The sequence below is a fragment of the Volvox carteri genome, assembly GCF_000143455.1.
Source record: "Volvox carteri f. nagariensis unplaced genomic scaffold VOLCAscaffold_1, whole genome shotgun sequence".
Classification (NCBI taxonomy): domain Eukaryota; kingdom Viridiplantae; phylum Chlorophyta; class Chlorophyceae; order Chlamydomonadales; family Volvocaceae; genus Volvox; species Volvox carteri.
The window spans coordinates 1,745,887-1,765,842 of NW_003307545.1; the positions used below are offsets into that span (position 1 = coordinate 1,745,887).

At 61.0% G+C, this 19,956-nt stretch overlaps 1 protein-coding gene across 1 annotated transcript; it reads right to left on the reverse strand.

Moving 5' to 3' along the window:
• Positions 1-2,842: 2,842 nt before the first annotated feature.
• Positions 2,843-18,824, reverse strand: VOLCADRAFT_85967 (uncharacterized protein; the record flags this gene model as incomplete). Its single annotated transcript, XM_002946026.1, has 19 exons — positions 2,843-3,067; positions 3,444-4,133; positions 4,287-4,574; positions 4,929-5,138; positions 5,419-6,733; positions 7,424-9,599; positions 9,977-10,094; positions 10,359-11,378; positions 11,868-11,982; positions 12,294-12,508; positions 12,808-12,932; positions 13,498-13,561; positions 13,744-13,998; positions 14,228-14,416; positions 15,263-15,394; positions 16,089-16,106; positions 17,092-17,237; positions 17,822-17,918; positions 18,741-18,824. The coding sequence occupies 19 exons, from the start codon at positions 18,822-18,824 to the stop codon at positions 2,843-2,845; spliced, it is 7,482 nt and encodes a 2,493-aa protein (XP_002946072.1).
• Between the last annotated feature and the right edge of the window lie 1,132 nt (positions 18,825-19,956).

Here is a 19,956-nt window from a genome sequence, read left to right on the forward strand (position 1 = left end):
CTCCCCCACAAATACACATACCCCCACATACATATACATAGATGTGTACATACAGACGCGCACACAGGACATTAAGCATGCAGACACGCGGGCACCTCGATGAAGTGGTCCCGGGTAACTCGCTGGGGATCGCCACCCGCCAGGTGGATGCATCGCTCCGAAACCGCTTGCCAGGCGCCATTGAGCTTGTCCGGGAAGCCGGGAGGGACCGGCCACGTAGATATGGGCTTCCGGCCGCCTGTGGTGCATGTGTGTTCATGTGTTTTGTGTTTTTTACGTTCTTTTACGTGTTCATGTGTTTATGTGTTCATGTGTTTATGTGTTCATGTGTGTTAATGTTTAGGGAGAGGGAGTGAAGAGGGGCGCCTGAATCGCAGGACATGAGAGTGGAGTGATGGAGGAGTCAAGTGCGCGTTTCTCTTTCCCGGGCAAGAGAGACGGCCGCTGTGCCAGCGGGGGGTTGTTGGGCGCCCAGCAGTGGTGTTGGGGGCCCAGATAATGAATATTGGGGAATGAGACTGAGGTCCTGGGTAGCACAAATGTGTAACAGGGAGGAGCTCATGCTCTGGAGAAGTGATACTACTCCACTTTACTCCACTTCATCAGGGCACTGGCATCAGGAAAACTTAGTGCGAAGGACACGGCTGCAGGTGGCGGTGGGATGACAAAGAAACTCAAACTTCCTAAAAGCCAATATGTTCATAATCTTATCCCAACGACCTGTACAGCTCGCGTTGCAGGATCCTGCTGGATCATGGCAACCTAATGTCAAAGCGCATGGGGCCTATCGTAAGAACCGTGATATAGCCTCTCCGTGCAAGACCATACAGACTGAAACATTGCGCATGTAACATCGCAGAAAAAGATTCCCACGAATATGACTTTGGCAGTCCAAGCTGACCAGGCCTCATACCTGTGACGCCCAACATAGTCTTCCTGTGCGCTTTCTGTCGGTAAAGTTCAGGTGTTGATGAGATCGTTGGTATAGTATTACTTTTGGTAACGTTACCCGAGAGAATACAGGCTTGAGGTTACAGGCTAAGACTATCGGAAAAACCTCATCAACGCCCTTCGCTTTATTGTGATGGCTTCAATTGTACGTTAGGGCAGTTAATTTGTGACAAAACCAGCTGGAGCGTCTCCAATACGTTAATAGACGAAACCATGAATTAGGTCGTTACAGTATAACGGAATAACTGGACATTATCAAGCCTAATCCTCTCGAATGCATTTTGGGATTGAGTGGATGGAATTGTCAACGAAGGCTGTGTAGTCGATATATCATATAGCGCTGCGAGCGGGGTTATTCGACGGGCCTGTGCCTACCCACAGGCCTCTGCATGAGCGACAGCGGTCGCCAACGCTGACACCCTATCGACTTGTCCGCTGGAGCTACAGCTGATACCGGAAAACATGTCGGCAAATGACGTTCATTCGCAACACCAAAAGCTTTTGCAAAGACGTGGCAGCATCAAGGTGCACCCAGCACTCCCGGGTGCAGGGACGCACAAATGCTTGGAAACGATATCTGTAGCTCCTGGACGCGATATGTCAGCTCAACATATTTAGGGACAATCGGGATATTTGTTAAATTTTCCACCTGCGAGCAGTACACCAAACAATAGATACCAAACAGTTCACAGTTCTTTTGCCAGCAGTCAGTGCACACGCATCTCCGGGCTTTCCGAGCCAGTCGTCTCCAGAGCGGATGAGGTCATCTCTCCATGCGAATGCAACACATGGAATGCAACACTACAGCTACAGCTACATGAGTTCCCTCATGCTTCAAAAATGTTGTTATGTGGTCATCAGTACGACTGCCGCACCGTGCCAGCTGCTCTTAGAAGTGCCACTCAATACACTCACCCCCCTCTCCTCCTCCTCCTCCTCCTCCTCCTCTTACGCCACCATGCGACTTAAATGACGGACGAACTCTAAGTTGATGAATGCGCGAGTTGTCTTCACGTCTCACCCTCCCGCCCCTCCGCCACAACAGCCAACCCAGTTCCCGCAACCCAGCTTACGTCCACTCAGCCCCCACCAGGGGGAACCACCCCCAGCCCCCCCAGCCAACTGTGCAACACGAAGTCTCACCTCCTTTCCCCCCTTCCCCTCGCTCCGCCGCGAAAGCAAAGCATTTCTCCATCATCGTCACCTCTCTTGCACCGCCTGCACCACCGCTTATCTTCCTTCGCCACTCGGTTTTGTGAAAGCACGAACCTCCTCCTCCTCCTCCTCCTCCTCCTCGGCCTGCCTCCTCCTCCCATCGCACATTCTCACCAACCAAACACGCGCTGCCAGCGACCCCCCCCCTTTCACCAAAAACCCACACACACCCAACAATACATACATACATACATACATACATACATACATACATACATACATACATACATACATACATACATACATACATACATACATACATACATACATACATACATACATACATACATACATACATACATACATACATACATACATACATACATACATACATACATACATACATACATACATACATACATACATACATACATACATACATACGCGTGCATGCTCTCACAGCCCCTCATATAAGGTTAAATTAGCTCTATAGACCAGTACCCTACCACCATCACTTCAACAAGGGTCACGATACTGTACGGCAATCTCCTTTCCCCTCCCCAGCTCAGGCTCCTGGTTGCCCTCCCCACTCCACACCCCGTCAACACCTCCTCCTTCGAGAACCTCAAATCCTCACATACATAACAAAGTGAAAACGGTCACGCAGACACGGACGCAAACACACACACACACCCCAACGGTCAACGACCAACCGTAAAGGTGTCATCCTGAGCGCTCAGCCGCCGGCGCGGGACCCCCCAACCGCCCGCCAGGAGGGGCCGACTACAGCGTGGGGCGGCACGTTGGAGAGCGCATTGCCGCCGCTGTACATAACTGGTGACGGTGCCGCTGGCGGCTGCGTCCCCGCCGTCACTGTGACGTGGCCCAGCATCACTGACGGCAGTACGGCCGCCGCCGCCGCCGCCAACTGCCGCGATGCCCGGCTGGAGGAGTTCTCCCGCTGGGGGAGCACGGAACGACAAAAGCAGGAGGCAGTTACGGTTGGTAGTTAATGCAGTCTGTCTGTCTGTCTGTCTGTCTGTCTGTCTGTCTCTTTGGCTAGTTGTAGACTGTCTTCCAAACTATGTAACGCATGCACTGCAGCTCCCTTCCTACACCACGTACAGTTCCCAACCCGCCCATTACCGCCCATTATTACTGCTCACAACATATTGAGCGGTGATGGCGCTATATGACCACATGACCATATGACACCACAACCACTTGAGCCGCCTACAACACAGTCCAGTTTCTGCTGCAGCCTCAGCCCGTTGGGGGTCTCAAAACACACACCCAAACGTAGCGCCCACACGCGCTCCGGCTCAAAGGGAACTCACCAGCTCGCTGACGGCCCCCCGCAGCGACCGCTGCTGCTCCTCGCTCTCGCCGCCACTGCCGCCACCGCCGCCCACGGCGGCATTACCGCCGCCGTCCAGCAACCCGCCGGCCCCCTCCCAGCCGCGTGGCCGTTCCCAAGCAATCACACCCTCAGGTGCGTGCGGGTCATAGCCGGCAGCCGGAGCGGGCCCGATCAGGCTGGTGCTCTGCCGTATCTGGCTGGCGCCGGCGGCGGTGCCGCCGCCGCTGCTGCCGCAAGCGGCAGCTGGCAGCTCCGAAACCAGCCCATCCCCGCCGGGAACCCCTGCCATCTCCGCGAGTAGGTTTCCAATGATGCTGTCACGGCGGGACACGCGGCCGCGGCGTCCGACGGGGGCGGTCTGGCCGCCGCCGCCGCCCCCCGGTGCACGGCCTGCGACGCTGTGCGTGGGGCTCGCGCTGACGGCGGTGGGAGGGGCTCCGAAACTCTCCGAGGAGAAGTAACCCGTGGCTGACGACGCGACATGCGATGGGCCCGCCGCCCCCATGCCGGTTCCCGACCTCCGTGCACCCATGGACGAGCCGCCAGCATATTGCCGGCGGTGTACGATACCAACACCGGCGATGGCGGCGGCGCTGCCGCTGGGCTCTAATGACGGCACGACCACACCAGCATATTGCATTGACGCCGGCAGCTCTGAGGCGACCCGCTTCGGTAGGCGACGGTTCGGTCGCCTGTCGGCGCCGGCCGCCGCCGTCCCTGCCGTACTGCTGCCGCTGCTTTCACTGCTGCCGCTTATGGCGCTCAAGGGGCTGAGGAGGGATCGCAGGAGGCTCTGCTGCCGCCGCGGCAGGGCACGAACCTGAGGGGGCGGCAGCAGCACCGGCAGCGGCGGCGCGGCCGCCGCCCCCGTCCCCGAATGGTCGAGGCCGTCAGACAGCATGAACGCGCCCTCTCCGTCCGACGGCAAGACAATCGATGCCCCAGCGGTGATGACGCCGCCGCCGCCGCCGCCGCCGGGGCCACCACCGCTCATCCCGGCCACAGCTGCGGATGCGCCACGCACGCTCTCTTGGCGGATAAGGGCCTGGCAGCTGAATCCGCCGTACATTGTCCGTTCGTCTAAACAGTGCACAAGGGGCTGCGGGGTCTGCTGCGTCGGCGCTGGGTTCAGCTGTGTACGAGCTGGCCTAGTGCCCAGCGAGCTTCCCCGGGCAGCCCGCCGCCCTGGCGGTGACGTCGCCGCCGCCGCCAGCTGTACTGCCGCTCCAGGCGAGGACATCAACGCCGCCCAAGTGGTGTTGGAGGCAGCAGCGCCGGAGCTGCCGGTGCCGCCGCCTCCGCCGCCGACACTGAAATCGTCGCCGCCACCACAACTGCCGCCGCCGCCGCCGTCGCGGCGCACGTCCGAGGGCGACAATGGCCCCTGGCTGGTCGTGAAAGCGCTCGGCGGAAGCTGCAGTTGCGGCCGTTGCGGGACGGGTACGGCGTTGGTGCCGCTGACAGGTGTGGCGCGTCCCGAGGGGCTAGGCGGCATCAGCACCGCCGCCGAGCCGCCGGCGGCGGCGTGGCTTGGGGGCGAGGGAGGAACGATACCGAGGCCCGTGCCCCGGCCAGGCAACAACGGTATGGAGGGGGAGGGAGAAACAACACCCGCAGCCAGTACGGCAGCTGCTGCGTCCACGGCAAGGGCGACGCTGGACGATTGACGGAACTGGGGGAGGCAAATCCCCCCACGGGGGGTTCACGGAGATCAAGTACGGCAAGGGGGGAAAGGCGAACATACCAGAGATAGACAAGTGAAGCTGATGCCACGGAAAGGGCCCGCTTTGTCGAGATAGCTGGGACACAACATGCAAGGCATTTTCTGACCAGAGGCGACAACCTTGCGAGGCTTCCAAGGGGTACGGCAAGAGCGGAGGCGGCACGTCAAGAAAGGAAAGCCCATAATCCCGTGCCGAGCAATTCGTACATTCAAGCGCCGTACAACTCACCGGCAGCCGCCGAAGCGAGGGACGGCTAGCAGTGTCCCAACCGCCGTGCGGTGGGTTCTTGCTACTGCCGAAAGCGCCACTTACGGCAAGTGCGTTCGTACCAGTGGAGCCGCTGCCGCCGCCGCCGCCGCCGACTCCGTCGCCGCCCACTGACGCCGGCGGCGGCGGCGGCAGCGGAAGCGCAACGGGCGTCACGACGTCTTGTGAAGTCAGCCTTGGGCTGCCGAGCCCTGTACGGAAGGAGTCGTACTCCATGGCGGAGGTATCGGCCCCGTCGCCGCGGCTGACGGACCCCGTCCCGATCATGCTGCTTAAGCCGAAGCCGCCGCCGCCGCCGCCGCCGCCGCCAGTTCCCGCACCTGTGCTATTCAGCCGTGTCAATGCACCCAGGCCCAAAGTGCTTTTGCGCCGTATGGATGAGGACGCCATGGCGGCTCCCCAACCCGCCCCAACCCCCGCCCAGGGCGATGCAGTGCCACGAGAATCCCGGGAGGAGCCTCTCAACGCGGCACTCCCCTGGTGGTGGTGTACTTGCGACGACACGGGGGATCTGGATCCAGCGGTGAACGAACCGCCGCCGCGCCGTGCAGCTTCCGCTGGCAGCCCACTGCCATACAGCACTTCCCCGCCGCCGCCGCCGGCAATGGCGGCAAGGCCGCCAACGCCGCCAACGCCGCCGACGCCGCGCTGAACGTCGTGGGGGAGGCAGTAGCTGCGGGAACGGCCCAGCGCCATCGCTACCGGCATGTCGTACGAGTGGAACGCCGCCGCCGGCGTTGCGGCGGCAGCAGACGCGGAAGATGATACCGACGGATTCAGAGCTGCAGCGCCGCGGCTGGACTGGCGTGAGAGGCGTGAAATTGACGCCGCGCGGTACGGAGATGGCGGTGTGTCGTACATCAACGCCGCCCTCGCGTCGCGGCTCTTGAGGTCAAGGACGTCTTGCCCCGTGGCGGCCGCGGCTGCGGTGGCGGCAGCGCCGCCGGTGATTTCGGTGGCGGCAGCGCTACCGCTCATGGGACGACGAGCGCCGCCGCTGCCAGAGGCCCGGCTGCGCTTCAACCCCAAGGCGGTCTTCAGGAAATTCCATCCACGTACGAGCGCCATCTTGCTAAGGGACCGGCCGTATTCCTGGCTGGGTGCTGACGTCAGGCGGCGTGGCTGTGCCGCCACCGCCGCCGCCGTTGCCGTCGCACTGGCCGCGGGAGCAGCTTTGGTCAAATGCTGCTGCGGCTGCGGCGCCTCGTCAGGCTTCAACCCTGCCGTATATGCCGCCGCACTTCTTGTCACAGGCGATGCCACAGACTTCGCGGCGCTGTACGGCAGCACTGGCGGTGGAGGCCGTCGAGCCGCATCTGCCTTCACCGCCGCCGCCGCCGCCGCCGCCGCAGCAGCAGCTGCCGCCTCGTCCGTCGCCGCCGTCGCCGCTGCCTCCGTAGCCATAGCTGGACCTGTTCGAAGTATCGCAAAGTCGATGCTTCCGACGCCGGCCTCGGCCCCCTGTGTGCGGCGGGATGCATTTAGGGTTGCTAATGCTGCCCCCAGCGACGCCGCCAGGGAGCCTGAGCCGCCCAGGAGCAATGACGACGTGCCCCCTATCATGTCGCCGTCATCACCATCCTCGTCCCCCAAGGTAATCGCCGCCGCCGCTGCCGCCGCAACCGCCGCTGCCAGTGCAGATTCCCCCGGCGCTGCCGCCGTCGTCCCCTCTCCGTCTTCGCCACCGCGTCCCGACACGGCCCTAATCATGTCGGGCAGGCATATGTCGTCAACGGCGCTGACGTCACCGCCGGCAGCAGCGCTTCTTTGGCCGCCGCGGCTGCCGCCACGTTGCTGCCCGATTGCGATTTCTTCGCGCTCCGGAACGGCCGATAAGCCGCCGCCGCCGCCGCCGCCAATGCCACCTCGGCCGCCAGAGCCACCGCCGCCGTCGCTGCCGCCACCACCGCTGCCGCCACCACCGCCGCTAGCTCCTGCGCTGCAGCGGGTTTCAGGCCTTCCCGACGGAGATGGCGACAGCGGCTCCCGTCGCGAATGCTGCTTGGGGCTGTGCTGATGAAGACGCAACTGATCCACAATCGCGTCAAGGGTGGCGCTGCGCGCCTGATGCGGCCGAACCGTCTCAGGCAGCATCCCCGACGAAGACGCATGCTGATGCGTCAACTGCCGTACAAAGTCAGCACGACGCCAAGAGCCGCTGGCGGCGCCGCCGCCGCGGCCGTCACGGCCACCCCAATACACGGCGCCGTCAAGTTCGCGCATCTGGCCGGAAGAGATGAAACCACTTGCCGTGGCGAAGCCGCCAGGGCCGCGGGAGCCCATTCGAGCGAGGCGCGCAGCGGCGGCAACGGCGGGGAAGATGAGGCCGCTGCCGCTGCCGCCGCCGCCGCCGCCGCCAGCCGCCGACGCTGTGGCAGTCGGGTGCGGGGCCCTGCCGGCCGCCGACCCAGATACCGCTGCCAGCCCCAGGGGAGCACCTCGGCCAGCGCGGGGGCCCTTGGCGCTCACAGGCAGTACGACGCTGGCCAACTGTGCAGCACCGCTGACGCCGCTGCTGGATGTGGCACCGGGGCTGCCACCGCCGCGCTCAACCAGAAGCAAAGACTGGACGCTGGCATGCCGGCGCGTCAGCGCCGCCACCGGCCCCGCGGCCATACCCGTCGCGGTACGGATGCCGCTGCCGCTGCTGCCGCCGCCACCACCGCGGCCTGTGCCCTCCTCCCCCGCCGGCATCGCAGCCGGCGGGAAATCCCCAGAACGACCTCCCAAGCCTGAACCCTGTCGTACATCAATGACCCCCTCCGGCCGCCCGTCGTTGTTACCCGCCTCTAGCAGCAACTGTACGAAGTCGTCGTTCCCGAGCACGTTGCTGAATGCAACCGTAGAGCCCCGTCGCTTCGCACGCTGTGCGCCAGACCGTAAGCTACCGCTCGCCACGCCAGCAGCGGCGGCGGCAGAAAGCGGCGGCGGCGGACTGGTAAGCTGGATAGGCCCGCTGCCGCCGCCAGCACCGGTGATGCCCATACGCAGAGCAGCGCCGCCGCCGCCGCCGCCGCCACCGCCAAGGCCACCGCCGCCAGGTGGGGATCCGCGTTCATTTATGTAAAACATCAACGAGTTGCTGCCGTACATCTGTGCGTTGGGGTGAAGCGCCCGGGAACGCAGTCTCGGCGATTCCAGCACGTCAATGTCCTGCATGCTGCTCAGCAAGATGCCGCCACCGCCATCGCCACCAAATCCCGCAGCAGACCGAAGCTGCGACGAGCGTGGCGGCCCCGCGGCGGCAACTCCTCGTACACCGTTGACAGAGCTGCGCGCAATGGCGCCACCCCTCGAGGCCGCCAGCAGCGCACTAAGATTGCCGCGAGGCTGCGAGGTAACGAGCAGACCACCACCGCCGCCGCCGCCGGCCACGCCGGGAATCGTTGCGCTGACAATGCCGGCGGCGGTGGCGGTGCTGCTGCCGGCGGCAGCACCAGCCATGGCCCCGCCACCGCCGCCGCCGCCGCCATCACCAGCGCTGAACTGATCCCCAAAGGAGGATCGATGAGGGGGCATCACGCCGCCAGCGGCGGGAAAGCTCTCGTACATGTCAATGTACGGCCTTGCATGCGCCCGTGCAGCAGTCTCCGCTGCCGCCGCCACGGTGGCGGCAAGCCCCTTTCCGGCGGTTTCGCCGCTGGGTTGCTTCATTCCGGCCGCCAGCGCCGGCCGAAGTACGTACGAATCCCCGACGGGGAGAACCTCGTAGCCCGACAGCATCGCCGGCGGCAGAAGCGACCCAATGTCGCGTTGTGTCGTCCGTACGCCGCCGCTTGAGGAGACCTGCCCGCCATAGGCTGAGTCCAACACGCCAGGTTGTTGCGCGTTAGATCCGCCGCCGCCGCCGCCAGCACTGCCGCCATTGCTAGCAAAGGCCGCCGCGCGGCCAGCATTCGGCCCGGAGGACCACTGGCCGGCGGAGCCGCTCCGCGCAGGCGACCCGTGGGTCAGCCGCTGTACGGCGGAGTTCAGGATCACGGTGGCAGCGGAGCCGCTGCCGCCGCTCGGCAGCGCCGACCTGCTGTACGGCAATCCGAGGTTGAGGCTGCCCGGTGAAATGAACATGTCGCCGCCGCCGTCGGGGACAGAGGACGCCGCCGCAATGGCTGTGGAGGGTGCGGCGGGAGTGACCCATGGTTCTGCAGGTACGATAGGGGGACAGGACGAATGAATGGGGCGATAGGTTCAGCGCAGGGCTTGGCAGAAGATGGGAAAAGGTGAGGCCAGGAAGGAAGGTAGCAGCGGCACCGGGGTTCCGAAAACTCCGAAGCACTTTTCGTCGATGTAGCGTATGTTTGAATATTTCATACAGCCCGGAAAGTATGTTTGGTTCCGGGCTGCCGTTCCGGGGGACGCATGTCAGCCGCCTCATACAGCATGGCATACCGCACAACCCCACAACCGCTTCCCTGGGTTTTCGGACTGCGATTAGAAGCCGGGGGGCAGCGCGGACAGCACCGGGGGAGAGAAACTGAGGAGAAGACATTATTCCATAAACCTGTCGTAAGTGCCGTACCGGGTATGGGGACGTAATCTGGATCTGGCCCCTCTCCGCCGACGCGGATACCCAGAGACACCGTCGACGCCGCCGCCGGTGGCGGCGGCGACGACGGCAGCGACTGTGGCGATGGCATCTGTTGCGGAAGGTGATGCTCCGCCGTAAGTTCCCGCGGCGGCGCCGCCGCCGCGCTGCGCAGGCGTGGCGCCTGAACAGATGCCGCCGCCGCTGCTACGGCCTGCCACTCAACCGCGATGTCAGTCGCTGCTGCTGCTGCTGCTGCTGCGGCGGCGGCGGCGGCGGCGGCGGCGGCGGCGGCGGCGGCGGCGGCTGCCGCAACGGGAGATCGCTGCGATTGCATCGCGGCCTGCCCGACGTCACCGCCGGCAGTGCTGCCTACGACAAAGGGAACGGTGTGCCGCGCCCCTGCCGCCGCCGTCCCGGCTTCTGGTGCCAGTACGTTAGCGGCGCCGGAACTGCCGCCAGGCGACTTGGAGGCGGCAATCGCCGCCTCGATGGCATCATCGCCGCACTGACGGGGCTCCGGCCCCAACACGTCGACTTCAATTTCTGGATGGGAGTTTAGATGCGCCTCCGGGCCAGTGCTCGAGCCGCCGTACTGCAGTACGGCATACGGGCCAGTGACCGTACCAGTGGCCGCGCTGGCGGCTGCGGCCGCCGCCACTGCCATTCCCATGGTGCTGCCGCGTTGGCTGCCCAACCGGCTGCAGCCGAGACTGCTACCGCGCCTGGATGACGTACCCGCCGGCGGGACGAGGGCGCTAGCACCGAAGAGCGACACGGGCGCGGAGCTGCCGCCGCCGCCGCCGCCACCGCCGCCGACCCCAGCTGCAGCTGCCGCTGCAGCTGCCGAGACCCCCGCCGCCGCCGAACCCATCAGCAAATGAGCAGATGTGAAGATTTCCAGCTGCGGCTCCGCTTCGACTTCCGACACCTCGACGCCGGGTGCGTTCGACGTTCGACTGTTCAGCAGTAGCTGCAGTCGCGACGCGTTGCTCGTAACGGACACCTGCGCCAGCGCGGCGCGGCTAGCCGCTTCCATGCTGACCCGCCGCGGCGCCTCAATGCTTCGTCGTCGGTCCATGCTGAGCCGGCGGTCCAGCAGCGCCCGTCGGGACGGCGACGGCGAAACTCCCGTCACCGTCGATGGGGCCGTCCTATTTGCCGCCGCCGCCGCCGCAGCAGCAGCGGCAGCATTGCTCATCATGCTGGCGCCGTCACCCCGCAAAGTCAGTTCGACGGCTTCAACGTCATCGGAAACCGATTCGCGGGTCTTTCGGCGCTTGTACGGCGACGATGACAACGACGCGCCGCCGCCATCAGCCTGAAAGAGTGGCCGGTAGTCAGCCGGAGTGTACGGCGCGCATGAGCTGAACAGCGGTGCACAGCCGCCGCGATCCTGCGGCAACGACGAGCGATGACGACGACGACGACGACAAAACGGCGACAACAACGACAGCGCCGACAGCGGCGACGGCGGCAATGTTATGTTAAGCCACCATTATCACCTGCTCCGCCGCGACGTACGTACGGAGCAAGGCAGACAGACAGACGAACAGACCTAACTACCGACCGACATACAAACAGGCTCGCAAGAGAGCGAGAGCGACGTCCAGGAGTTCCTAGGATAGGTCCACAGTAACGAAAGCAACGCCCCCCAACAGCCCCCAGGCCTCACCCCCTGACCCCCCAAACCACCCCCCGGACACACCACCACCACCCCCCGCCGCACCCGGAGCCGACCGTGCACACCGAAACCCACACAGCCCACATAACACAGCCACTGCGCCCTAGGGGGGTGGGGTGATGGGTTTCTGTCCAGACTTGTGTTCTTCAAGTTTGTGTCGTGTTGGTGTTTCCCAGTCGGGCCCCCCCTCTCCCCCCCCACCTTGACCTCCACGGGCAGCCCCATGTCCTGCAGCAGCTGGTCGTGGTACGACTGGGCGTACCAGTGGACCAGGCTGCCGCGGTTGTGCTGGGGAGGGAAGGCACGCCGCCGCCACCTGAAAACACATACATACATACATACATACATACATACATACATACATACATACATACATACATACATACATACATCAGGCCCAGGCTTGATCAAGCCCGATCAGATACTTGAACCTTTGCATACACACACACACACCCAGCAAAACACACAGCACAGGCCGCATAGCCAGACTCACACAAAACACACCACCACTGCCGCACCCGCCTCCTCTTGCATAAAATTCTCCGTTACTCTCTCTCCCCCCCAAACACACAACACACATACCCACATAACCCCCCGTCCCCCCCTCCCGGTCGCCGCTCCCCCCACCTCCTCTGCCTGTACACGTCCCGCTTCATGACCTCCAGGGGGGGCAGCCTCATCCGCCCGCTAAACAGCTGAGCCACCCAGGCCGCTTGAAGGCTGGTGGTTAGCCAGCTATACGGCGAGGTGGTTTGACAGCCCAGGAAGGCCAGGGAAGGTACGGCAGGGGGAACCAAACTGCGGTACAGATGTAAGCCGTCCTTCCGTACACCCAATGTGGCCTGTGGGAAATCGGAAATGGGACGAAGTTGTGTTTTAATTGGGGGGAAAAGAAGGGGACAAAAGGGGGGAGGAGGGGGGAGGAGGGGCAGAGCAGAAGAACGCGGGAAAGGGAAAACGGTTAGAACGGAGCCGTCGTACAGCAACGCGCGAGAACCACAGGCCCCCCTGCTGTGCCGTGAAATGCTCCTACTAGTCCACATCTCCCCTCCACCAACCTACGAACATCGCAGACGACGACACAGGCACACATACAGGTACACACACACACACACACACACAGGCACACAGAGAGACTGACCTGCAGTTCGGGGTCAAAGACCACGTAGTTACGAGTGTACGGCGTACAGTGTACGACCACCGTGGCACGTAGACTGGAATTATTCTTGAGTACGACGCAATCGGTTCCCAACCGGCTGATGTCACCTTTTGGGGGGTTGCGGGTGACGGGCGTGGTGAGCCCAAGGTAGCCGCCGCCAGGGGAAGGGGGGGGAGAGGTAACGGTTGCGGTGAGCTGCGACCCACACCGTATCCTATCTACTGGCACACCACCGGAGAAGGAACAAGGAGAACGAGGAAAACCCTAGGGGCACAACGGAAACAGGACAGCAACACCTACATCCGCGCCCATCTCTACCCCTACCCCTACTACCCCCTACCTCCCCAGTTAGCCGTACATTTCCCCTTTTCAGCCCCTTTTCCCGACCCCTCCGATGTCCTCCTTTTCTCCCTCTTCCCGTGTTTCCATCCCACTCGCATTTCCTCCCCCCCCCCCAAAACTATACCCCAAACTGACCCCCCCGGGTAAAACACATATGGCCATGTGCCCCCCTAGCATCGGGTGCTCAGCTCATGCTCCACGAGAGGCGGACGCTTCGTTACCACGCACACCACCCACACCACTTGCCTAGTCTTCTCAAGGCACACCGCTTTACACGTTTCGCGACTTTGTGTGGAAAATGATATCACTTTTATTGCCCAATCCACGTACCTCGTACAAGTCGTACGGAAGTTCCTTGCAGTACACCCACCCAGTTGTCTTCCCCCGGGCAAGCCTGCGGGACCAAAATGTACGACCCTCAAGAGCGAACATCGGACGAGCATCTGTCCTCCGTGCACGGATGCATCATGCGGTCCATAAATTGATCATGGCCTTGTGACCGCTATGATTAGGTAATGGATGGGCGAATCTCGGCTTTCTTAGTTGCGGCTTCCCTCTCCCCCCCCCCTTCCGCACCTGCAGGCTGTAAAACATATCCCGCATAACGTTAACCGGCGGCCGCGTCAACTCGTCCACGCCGTACTTCCGTACAAGTCGCCGTTGTAACCGCCACCAGAACAACCGCCGCAACGGCGCCAAAGCGGAGTTGAGGGCGCGCATCGGTCCACCGGCCGTATAGTACGGCGGGAAGAGCAGTGACGGCAGGCAGCGGTCGTACGCCAGGTGCGGCAGCGCTCTCCCCAGGAGCTTGGCGGGTAAGGGCCAGTGGGGCTGTGTTTCGGGGGGAGGGGGGGAACGGGAAGGAGGGGAAGGGAACGAGGGGAGAGAGAAGGAGTGTCACCTCAACCCTGAAATAGCCCTCTCTGAAACCAGATCCGGACAGACAGACAGACAGTCAACCCCGAACTTCACAAAACACACAACCTCCACAATTCATTCTGTCTTTTCCCCCCTTTTTCCCCCTTTCCCCCCCTGGCGCCGGTGACCCGCAGACCGGCACCTGTCGGAACACAAGTGTAACGCTCGCCGCGCCCGCATCCGCCGCCCCCCGTGCGCACTCCACTGCCGTACGGTCATCTCCCGCCACTACCACGTGTTGCCCCGAAACCAGCGGCGCCACTTCACGCAGCTCCCGGCCTTTCAGCTCCCGCGCATGGTACTGTACACCCGCAAAGTCAGCGGAGCCCTGCTGGGCACGGTCAACAGGGTGATCCGCAGATCGTCGCCCGGGCTGCGGCTACACAGCTGCAAACTGGAGATTGGAGTCCAGAGAACGGAAAGAGGTGCGCATGAGCAAGCAGGCACGTATGTACGGAGTATGTACGAACGCAACTACCCTCCCAACCGCCGACACCTGAGCGGGTGCCAGTGATTCGTACAGAGGCGCCAAACTGCCAACTACGTAAGTACGGAGGAAAAACACGTGGGCGCCACGGGAGTGGGTTTCTTTGTTTGCGGCACATCGGAGCGGGGGGGCGGGGCAGGGGGGAGGGGGGAAAGACGAACCACACACGATTGAAGCTGCTGCCAGGAGCTGCTGGGGGAGGGGGGAAGGGACACGAGGGAGAGGCAACACTGCTGGCGACGATGGCACACGTGCTTGGAGGATGGCACGTGCGCATGTGTGGATATTTCCGTGGATATGTCTGTGGCTATGTTTGTGGCTATGTCTGTGGATATGTGTGGCGCCGGAAAGCGAATGGAAAAAAGGTAGGCCGAACGGAGGGTGCTGAGATTTTGAGGGAGCCGGGTAAGGGTTCGTGTGGAAGGCGCCGCCAAACGCACTGCTTCCTGACCTTGACCGACCCAGCCCGGTGGTCCGTTCCTTGACCGCGCCGTACACCACCCCGCAAATACACCCAAGACTCGACATGCATACACACATACATACATACATACCCAACCACACAGCCTTCCCTGAAACCCCGTACTTTTCTCAAAATTCGCCCGGACCGTGGTGTATATGTACGCATGTACGTACGTACGTATGTATGTGCTTGAATCGTGCGTTCCAGATCTCGCCCCGCATACTCACCGGCAGTTGTGGAATGGAGGGCTCCAGACACGCCCCCGCAGATATGATCAGGTAGTCCGAGGTGAGGCGGTGCAGGCGCTGCGGGTCAAGAAGGTCGGAGCACACGATACACCACCGCCCGTCCTCGCCAACCTGCGAGGAGAAGGCCATGGGGGGGTTGCGCTCCCTGAGCGTGCGTGCGTGTGAGTGTATGTATGTATGTATGTATGATGTGTGAAACAGGGGGGTGTATCTTCGCCCGTGGCAGCTACCCTGCGAAACCCTGCCTTCCCCGGTATTTCGGGGCACCCTCATCCAGTCACCCTAGTCAACTTCTCAGTGGATCGCTCAGGTTCCGCACCCACCACCAGCATCCAACGGAATCTGCCGGGTCGACAGCGGCCCAACTCCGTTCCTGGTCGGCTCGCAGGTTAACTTTATCCCAGGTCACCACCGTCCATCATCTAGGGGCGCAATGCCTTCCACCATCGGAAGGACTTTTGACTCCAACGGGTATCGATCCCGGGATCTCCCGGGGGCAATGGTCGCGCCTTACAAGTGGTGCCAAACCCTTATATGTATGCATGTACGTGCCTCCTCCCTCGCGATGAAACCCCTTCCTCAACCTCCCCCATCATCCAGACCCCCGCGCCGCAGCAGCCCCCATGCAGCCCTTTCCACCGCCGCCGCCATATCCGCTGATCCCCTACTGTACAATTATCTGGAAGCTGACCCATGGGTCACTGCAGCGCCCACAATCCGGGTCGGCACTGATGTGAGTCGGGTCGCACGTAGAGACCTACCCCGACGAGAATGCAAGCCACCGGGGCCATCCTCACCCACTCACCCCCCCACCCGGCCGCGGCTGCAAGGCGGGCCGTACGGGTGGTGGTCAGGTGGGAGGCGGGGTAGGCCGGCAGGGGCGGGGCACCCGCCGCCCCTCTCACGCGCTCTAACCGGTTTGGAACCACGGGTGGAAGCAACTGATTGACTGACTGACTGACTGACGGCTTTCGGGGTCCTAGAGCGGGTTACGCTTCTGTTTTAGGAGCATTGACCGAGTGGCGCACATACACGCACGCATCAGGCTTACAGGCATCCTTTCTGACCCGCATGTAGGCCCGCGAGCCATCCAGGACATTACATTACACAACGCCGCGCCAGAGACCCAGGTTGCTGCGCAGCTGCCTGCTTAGCAGCTTGGCCGCTGCGACCTGCGCAGCCCGCACCATCACCCCAGTTACTGCAACTGCGGCTGCTGGTGCGCTGTCCTTGCTGGCCCGCCTGCTGCATCCTGGTCGCCCCAGCGTTCACCTCGGGGCCCGCCTCCCCGCTACTCCGCTGCAGCAGCACCTCCGTCGTCGCCGAGGATCACCGCCGTGGGCCGATTTCAATAGCCGCGCTACTGCTATAGCTGCTGCTGCTGCTGCCGTTCTCTCTGCCTTCCCGTGCTTGCTGCGGCGCTGCTGCTGCTGCTGCTGGACAGCCTGGTTGCACCCGTCCGTCCGTCCGTCCGTCCGTCCGTCTGCGTTCGTTCGTCGCATGACTAGCCCCCGGTTGGTACGCAGAGCGGTGCCACTGCGGCCCTTTGCACCCACCATCGGGAGACGGTAGGGAGCCATCCTCTCTCAACTTAAGCCCCCCCAAACACACCACCCCCAAACCATTACATCCCCCCACCCATCCAATGCTGTGACAAAGCTGTCAAGCTACTCTCGCCAGGAACCCGAACAAGTACCCCCCCTCCTTCGGCTCCTTAAACCCCACCACCAAAGCCAAAAGCTACTCCAAAACCGGACCAACGCAGCCGAGCCCATCGATCCGGCCCACCAATCGGCCACTCAACCGACCTGTGCATGTTCCAATTTGCATGAGAATATGGTGTGCTGTCGCAATTTGAAATGTTCCACATACGCCAGGAGATACTGGTGCAAGTCATCAGGCCGTACATTGGTTTGCGGCCGAAATTCCGGTAGACTGAGCAAGGCCGCAAGATCTGGGGGATGGGGCCGAAGGGAGTAACATGCAGACATGCAAAAGAAACAGAACGGGAATCGGCGGGCGGAAGGCAATAGGGGGAGGTACCGGTTCGGAAAGGAGGAGCACGTACGCCTCGTGACTCTCAAACAGCACGCGGCGGAGGGCAGGAGAGGGGACGGCTGGAGGATAGTGCAGGACGAGGGATAGACGAGTGGGGTGCGTACGCAATGAGAGACACGGAAGGGACGTGGGCAATGTTTTGGACGAATGTTCAGAGCAGGTGTGGGCGTAATGATGTGGTCATGGGAGAGGGCGGGGAGGAGGAGGACAAAGTTGGAAGTGGGGATGAGCAAGCCTTAACTTTGCTGTGCGATAGGTGGTGCTCATCCCCTGGGTTAGGAAGGAACAATAAGCTACATATGAACCCCTGCCTCGGAGTAAGCATCTTATATTAACAGATATTAGTACACTACAATCCAAAGAAGGTTGGGAGCAGCCGGCGCTGAACAATAACTGTGCCGGAGTTACATGGCTAACAACGACTGTCCGCAAGCGTTGCTCAAGAGATTAATACTTCGCAGCTATTTCCAGACGGTTTACCTGGGTACTTCTCGACCAAATCAACCGAGAAGCGTGCGCTCGCAGAACCAGGAAAAAGGTCCGGGGCTGCCTCGACCACGACGACGCTTACACCAGCCTCCAGCAGAGCACATGCACAGACCAGACCAGTGACTCCAGCCCCCACAATAACGCTGCTTATTGCCGAGCGCTGCTGGGATGGTCCCGTTGCGCCGTCCATGAGACGCCAGATACGCAGTATTTTGGAGCATTTCACGTATGTTGCATCAAAAGCTTGTCACGAGTCTTGCGAGGCACGTGCTCTAAGAAAAATTGATCCATTCGCGCTACCCGTCCCATACCTTCCTGCTTTGGATTCCAAATTTACTGCTGAAAAGAAGTACCTAATGCGTACGTACAGCTCCACACCTGTAGTAAAAAACCAAGTCACAGCTTGAAAAGGCTGGTCCTGCAGGATCGTACAATTACTTTTCAAACTAAAAAAACCTTAAGTATAGAAGACGATGGAACGCCAGGCAGGCGTTGCCACATGGCCTTTGACACGCGTTAATAATTTAATTTAAATTGAAATCTTTGAGCTTTTATGGTTCACATTGCCGTTGTGAGCGGGCTGCAGTTCATTGCTCTGCTGGCTGTGCCTCTTCACAGAGGGCTGAAGTTGGTTGCACACGGAAGATGATAAATAAATAACATTAAAGCAAAGTAAATTGTGAAACACGGGTTGGCTTCAGCCTCGAAGGTGGTTCGGCCCGTCTTTTTCACAGCCTTCGTGAACTGAAGTTTATGTACGTCCAGGATGGCTTTATGGATAAATCTCATTGACTTTGGACTATTCATGCATCACCTCGACTGGCGTTTGGATTATTGGACGCCGACAGCAAGGTTCGCATACGTGTCGAGCATCGTCCCGCGCCAGGCACATCGTAGGCGTGTGACCCACTGCATTCGTTTTGCTTCTAGACGATTGTGGCCACCTGTACCACGTGTTGCCGCAAATGACCCAGATGAACCCAATGCCAGCCATAATAAGCTTGAAATGGCTGGATCATGCATGAATCTGAGTTCCCCCAAAAATTCCCACCGCCAAGGCCTTGCCAGTAAGCAGTAATTCGCTGTGCGTGGGTATCTTAAGGGATGGAGGGAGGGATGGAGGGAGGGGTGGATGTCTGGAAGGAGGGGGGAAATGTTTGGAGGGATGGAGGGGGGTAAATGTCTGGAAGGAAGTTTTAGCTTACCGTGCAGTTTTGGGTGCGTCTGCTGTGAGCTTTTGTACGCCAATTATAAAGCAGGATGCAACGCAGGCAGCAGGAACGTTTATACTTTCACGAGCTAGCTACTTTCTCTCTATATATATGCAATATTCAAGCCCAACTTGGCTTTGAAAGCCCAAGCCTGCTGCTGTGCCAAAGGCAAGCCTAAGCTGATAAGCCGCCTGTGCCAAAGCCAAAGCCTGCTAGCTGCGCCTATAATCAAAACTCGAAGCTTGATTCCTTCCTTCTTTCCTGCTGTTGTGCTGGACGTTATTGTTATTATCATCAGCATGCATTCATCACAGCAGGTTGCTTTCTGCTGTTTGTGTCTTCTGCTTTATCAGGGCAGCTAACGAACCTAACCGAAAAGCCATATTCCCGACTTTCGCTTCGGTTACAGGGAACGAGCCGAAACTTGACCAGGTCTGCGGAAACTTTTCGTAATCGGGAGGCCCTTTGCGGAAAGGCTGCGGAAACTGCGGAAAGCTGCGAAAATTATAAAATGAATATGTAATGATGTTTTTTAGCTCTTCTCAGTGTGGCGATAACTTGGACAGTCTGAAACCAGCTTGTGGCAGTGCGGTTCTGTCCGGTGGGATCTAGAATCTGGTGGATTCCAATCGTGCTCGAAGGTAGAGCCATCTAAACGTATTACTGGGGGTGGCGGGGGCCAAGCGATCAACTATTGTGTGCCCACACCCTTGACGGTGTTCACCCTGCCCCCTTCAAGCAGCCCGCCTCTCTTTAAACCCTGAGACCCCAGGCCTGAGCAGCCCTATCGTATACCACCCCCATAGTGTTGTTGGCTGACGGATTGCTCTGGGATGCTCAGAAATTGCCACTCGTATGTTACATGGGGTAAGGGCCCGGGGAGCCCTGAAACACTGAATAATTATCGTCTCCCTG